Raw genomic sequence first — 6,270 nt, forward strand, 5'->3', positions numbered from 1 at the left:
CAATGCCCAAGATGGCCACCAGTTCAGCACCACAGCACGAGATGGCCGCCAGTTCAGCACCACAGCACGAGATGGCCGCCAGTCCAGCGCCACAGCACGAGATGACCGCCAGTCCAGCACCACTGCACAAGATGGTCGAATCTACACCTGTGTGTTGGCAGACAAGATGGTTGACTCAACGCCTGAGTCTTTCCGTCAAGGAGCCACCGGCACGCCATCATAGAGGCCGCAGGAGGAGGAGACAGGCGTCAGCCGTTCCTCAAAGCCCGGAGGACGTTCCCGAGCAGGCCGCTGCCGTCCAGGAGGACGTTCCCGAGCAGGCCGCTGCCGTCCAGGAGGACGTTCCCGAGCAGGCCGCTGCCGTCCAGGAGGACGTTCCCGAGCAGGCCGCTGCCATCCAGGAGGACGTTCCCGAGCAGGCCGCTGTCGTCCAGGTGGACGTGTCCAAGGTTCCCGAGGCGGTTCCGGAGACTGAGGCGGTGCCCGAGATGGTTCCGGAGACCGAGGCGGTGCCCGAGGCGGTGCCCGAGGCGGTGCCCGAGATGGTTCCGGAGACCGAGGCGGTGCCCGAGGCCGAGGCGGTGCCTGATGCGGTGGCCAAGGCGGTTCCCGATGCAATGTCCGATGCCGAGGCGGTGCCCGATGCCGAGGCGGTGCCCGATGCCGAGGCGGTGCCTGATGCGGTGGCCGAGGCGGTTCCCGATGCAATGTCCGATGCCGAGGCGGTGCCCGATGCCGAGGCGGTGCCCGATGCCGAGGCGGTGCCTGATACGGTGGCCGAGGCGGTTCCCGATGCAAGGTCCGATGCCGAGGCGGTGCCCGATGCCGAGACAGTGCCCGATGCGGTGCCAGAGACGGTGCCAGAGACGGTTCCCGATGTAATGCCCGAGACTGAGGCGGTGCCCGAGGTCGAGGCGGTGCCCGATGCAATGGCCGAGGCGGGGCCCGATGCGGAGGCCGTTCCCGATGCGGTGCCCCGAGGCAGGGTCCGAGGCCATTCCCGATGCGGTGCCCGAGGCGCTGTCCGTTGCGGTGCCCGAGATGGTTCCCGAGGTCGAGGTACTTCACATCTCCACAGGCCGTCCAGAGCACCTTCACGTCTCCACAGGCCGTCCAGAGCACCTTCACGTCTCCACTGGGACACCGGAAGGGCAGGTACCGCTCTGGTCGCTCAAGTGGCGAGTTCCTCCCTGGCCGTCTGCACAACTAAGATGGACTGATCCTCCGTGGCCACCTGAACTGCCTGGTCCCTCGTGGTCCCCTGAACTTTCGGGTCCACCCTGGCCACCTGAACTGTCTGGTCCCTCGTGGTCCCCTGAACTTTTGGGTCAACCCTGGCCCCCTGAACTTTTGGGTCCACCTTGGCTGCCGGTGGAGCCATTACGGCCGGTCCCTGTTCTCCTACACGGGCCTGGCCCGCCATCCCTCCCCCTGTTCTACCTCCACCAGTCCACCTCCCTCCTGGTCTTTTTGATTTGTTTTTTTTTTGATCTGGGGGAGCATCTGGAAGCTGCTCCTTAGAGGGGAGGCTAATGTCACAGTGTCTGTTCTGTGTCTCCCTGGGTGGCCACTAGAGGTCTCACTTCCCCTGATAGTCACCCCCTTTCTGAACTACATTTCCCACTAGCCTTATCTGTTCATCACTGTTCATTGTGTTCAGCTGTCACCACTTACCTTGTTTGCACCTGTCTATAAATACCCTGGTTGTTTCTGTCATTGTTACGGAGTCCTTGTTGAATGTCACCCTGCGTTTTCCTGGTTCCCTGGTGGATGTTCGTGTTTCATGTTTTGGACTGTTTATGTTTGGTTTTGACCCCTGCCTGGACTGTTTATGATTTTGGATTGCCCTAATAAAACATACTGCATTACCATCCACCTTTCTTTACGCGACAATTAAAAAAACTATTCTATTCTATTTATATTCATAATCCAACCAGAAAACAAACATCATTATACTAATATACTTATTATAACTGATTATTCTGCAACATACTTCAGGTTATACGTATATCAGTTTTTACATCATTGTTTTGGAGTTAATATTGTATATATGTGTGTGTGTGTGTGTGTGGGTAGTTGACAAATAGGCAGTAAAAATGCTTATTTTGTAAAAGACAACTTTTGAAGAAATGCATATATTTCTGTGTGTAATCTTTGAGAAAATTTAAAGGGTCACTAACTTAAATTCTTTAAGAATTTTTTATTTTTTATTTTTTTTTTATTTTTTTTACATTTTTACTGAACTGTACCATACATTGTCCTATGTTGTGACAGCAAGAATTAAGAGAGAGAGAAAAAAATATCTTAATAATATATAAATGGCTTGAGAGAGATTTATCTTAATACTTATTTTCATATAGTGTTATTTAATTTAATATGAAATTATCATTAACATAATTTTTCCCCATGAATTGTTGGACAATTTCAAGACAAACTTTAACAACACGACAAACTTTGCTATCATTTGTTCTAAACTGCTGAAAATGATACCATTTAAGATGAGTGATGATTGTACCTCCCCTAATGCAACACGCAACTGTTTTTAAGATGTTTTGAGATAAAAACAAATCTGTGGTTCTGTTACGTGTGTCACAAAATAGAGCATTACGTCACACCATAGGACAACAATAGTAGTTATTAAAGTATTTCTATTTAATTTTGAAGGAGAAAGAAAGTTTAATTTTGATGCAAACCATATAAAAAAGTAAAACAAACAAACAAACAAAAAATAATAATAATTTTCATCAACAAAATTCAGTCTCTTAGTCAATCAGTATGTTACTGAAACTCTTCTAGCTATATAATTTCTTCTACTCCTCTATAATTTGGAGGTGTCACACCAAAGGACAACAAAACATAACACTTTTGTATTTGTATAAAAAGTTGAAGAATTGACAATGTGAATGTCATGGGCTTTACTGGGGGCTTCAGGAACATGATCACGAATGGAGTCCTTCAACTAATTAAAGTTTTCTCTGGAACATGTATGATTTAATATTTGGATATGGTGTCATACCAGAGGATGTGGTTTTCAGAGAGAAAATGTATCAAGTTCCTATGCTTTCAGAAAAATATATGGATGAAAAATTTTTTTGCTATTTACTAAAATAGACACTTGTACAGGTATATACAGTATAAAATCAATTATGCTTTTCTTTTTCATTTATAAAAGCTGTAATTTATTGAAACATGCTTGGAACAGTCACACCGTAGGACAATTTTGAGATTTGGCTCAAAAAATAAATTAAAATAAAATAAAATAAAAAATAGAATAAAACTCCAGCTTTTATAACAACAGCACCATGTAAGACAAAGGAATGTTTACCCATTTACTGCATTTTAAATAATGACAATATTAAATATTAATAATATTATTATGTCAACAACCCATATATATATATATATATATATATACACACACACACACACACACACACACACACACACACACAGTAAATGGGTTGTTGACGTGACTGTTTATATATATATATATATATATATATATATATATATATATATATATATATATATATATATATATATAAATACATACATACATAAAAAGGTCAAATATTTATGAAAATCATTTATATCAAATAATAACGGTATATTCTATGGTAATATGTAATCATGCATAACAACCATGAAAGTTTATTTGAAATATCCCTTAGTCATTACTGCCATACATTCAAGCTGCAATAAAACATGAATCCAGCAGATGGCACTAACATATAACATTACAGATATAATAAGCGTGGCGGCGGCTCACAGACCTCAAATGTCTCTTTAACGTCTTACTTGAGGAAACATAGTGTCACATGATTTTTTGTAACCTCATGGATCCAGTTCTATCCAGTCTTACCCACTATTCCTCTCCAAACCACTGATAACAATAATGTCTTGTGTCCTGTGTTCTTTACATAGTCTTCACCTAGTGACCTATCATGGATTATGAATATTAAGACACATTTATTATTATTGCATATATGGTGTTTAGACACCAACATTTATTTATTATTTAGTTCTGAAACATATAACCAAAGTAACATGACAATATCACTGCTTAGGCTAAGCAGTAGACCGTGCTAGATGCCTCTGTTTAAGTTAGTTAGTTAGTTAGTTAGCTAGTTAGAGCAGTTAATAGAACAACTACACTCTTATATAGTATTTTTCTCAAGTTCTAATAGTTGATGGATTTCCCCTGTGAGGTGAAAACCTACAAACATTTGGTTACCAACCTAGATCTTTAACCACTGAGCTACACAACCCAGCCCCGCCTCTAGAGGCACACCACTATGTTTTAAGTCTCAGGACTTTGCCAAGTTCAGCTATTCATGATGCAGTTGTATTTTGCTATTTTGTTTGCATCTTTACAATGGCCTGCCACTATGTGTAAGCTGCTAATTTGCTCAAAACCAGGTTTACAATGTTTTAAGTCCTAAATTACTCATAACAATTATTTTTATCTCAGGTCTTCAGGTAAACCAAATCCCATTGGAGCGTATTCTTCAACCAGGTGAACCACTGAAGGTTGTCTGCTCCATCACAGGCACTGATAACCCCAACCTCTACTGGTACCGTTGGACCCTGACAGATGGTTTCAAGTTGATGTTCAGTTCTCTTGGTGTAGGAAATGTGGATCCAGAAAACTTGGGGGATTTATCATCTAACAGACCAGGGCCTCTTCAGATAGTACTGGAGTCCAAAAGTGTAACCGATGTTGGTTCTGTTGTTTGGTTCTGTGCAGCCAGTCCCCACAGTATAACAGACCACAGTGAAAGCTGTACAAAAACACTCAGGGACGAAAACTGCTTTTCAAGCTGATTTGAAGGCTAGATCAGTTCATTTGAGGCCATGTTAGAAGCTGCTTCATTGAAAGAGGTGTGAAAAAGATGTGTAAAATGTAACCCTTGTGTTGAGATTGAGTTTACTGTTTTTATATAAGTATATAAATATGATGCATCATATAATAAGTGCTGTTAATTATGTTCATTGTCTGATTACATCTTTAATTGATTTTACCATACATTTCTGCCATATGTACATAAACTGACAGTCACCACTGATAAGCTACTTCTAAATATATTGTAGAAACTTAATTTTTTGTAAAGTTGCTTTGCAACAATTTGTATCGTGAAAAGCACTATACAAATAACCTTGAATTGAATTGAACTGAATTATATTTGGAGTCTCAGAGACCCTATTGATTTTTGGGTAAAAACAATCAGTTCTCCTTACAATGAGATAAAAGGGATGAACGCATCTCTAAAATGTTAAGAATGTTTTTTGACATATTACATGGAGCTTTTCCTTGTTATTAAAGAGCACAATAACAGAATTAGATTTTTGATTTGCATTGCTTTATATCATTTACTGGAAAAACTAACAACGTTTTAATGTGTTTCAGATTACTCAGACTGAGCAACTGATTCATGATGAATGCATTCAACTTGTTCCAGAAAAACAGTACAGATGTGGGGGTGTGTGGTGCAGACTGTTGATAGAATAACCTGCAAACATGCTTCTCGAATGAATCACCATTTTCTGCACCAGTTTCCAACAGCTCTTTTTTGCTCTTATTGGTTTCGTCTGAAGATGTGTATGAGCTTTGAGGCTTGTGTGCAGCAGCAGGTGTGTGAAAGACGCAGGATGGAGCACGAACATCTCAAGAACGTTCTGACCACATCCTCCCCAACACCTCCATGTTGCTTGCAAAGATCTGACACCACATCCTGCTTTCAGCTACAGCAACCTGCAGCAGTACAGCACTTAAAATCATCTCTACACCATTCAAAGTAGAATAACCCTTCACATTTTCAAGCAGAAAACAAATACCTGTTATTTTATATTTATTTCAAAAGAATGCAAATGTATTAACAAAAGCAAGACAGTGCTGTTGTTTTCAGTTGCAGACACATTGTTCAGTTATAGTACTTTGTAAATGCCTTCTTCCAGGAATTTTAGAAAAGCTTCAAAACTCATTATGAGAAATGTAGATGTCTCAATATACATTTAAAGTTTTATTTTTCTTATTGCAGTGGAAGATTCTTACATAAGATAGATAACAACCCACACTTTCCAAAAGTGCAGATTTTCCACTGAAAAAAAAAAAAAAAACATGCAAATATCCTGTTTCTCATAAAACAAAGGCCTCCGAATTACGTAAATGTAGAATGTTTTAGTCATAGCACAAAAATAGAACCCAAAACTGTTTATATAATTCTACTTAATTTGCAAATATTCATTCCAGACAAGTCACTACCTCCATTA

The 6,270-nt window shown here is 41.2% G+C and overlaps 1 gene segment (V, D, J or C); it reads left to right on the plus strand.

Moving 5' to 3' along the window:
- The first annotated feature begins 4,274 nt into the window (after positions 1 to 4,274).
- On the plus strand, positions 4,275 to 5,502 carry LOC122140205. The segment is given in 2 exon segments: positions 4,275 to 4,392; positions 4,472 to 5,502. Coding segments are annotated over 2 exon segments (411 nt in total).
- The last annotated feature ends 768 nt before the right edge of the window (positions 5,503 to 6,270 follow it).

This window comes from Cyprinus carpio, chromosome B17 (genome assembly GCF_018340385.1).
Source record: "Cyprinus carpio isolate SPL01 chromosome B17, ASM1834038v1, whole genome shotgun sequence".
Classification (NCBI taxonomy): domain Eukaryota; kingdom Metazoa; phylum Chordata; class Actinopteri; order Cypriniformes; family Cyprinidae; genus Cyprinus; species Cyprinus carpio.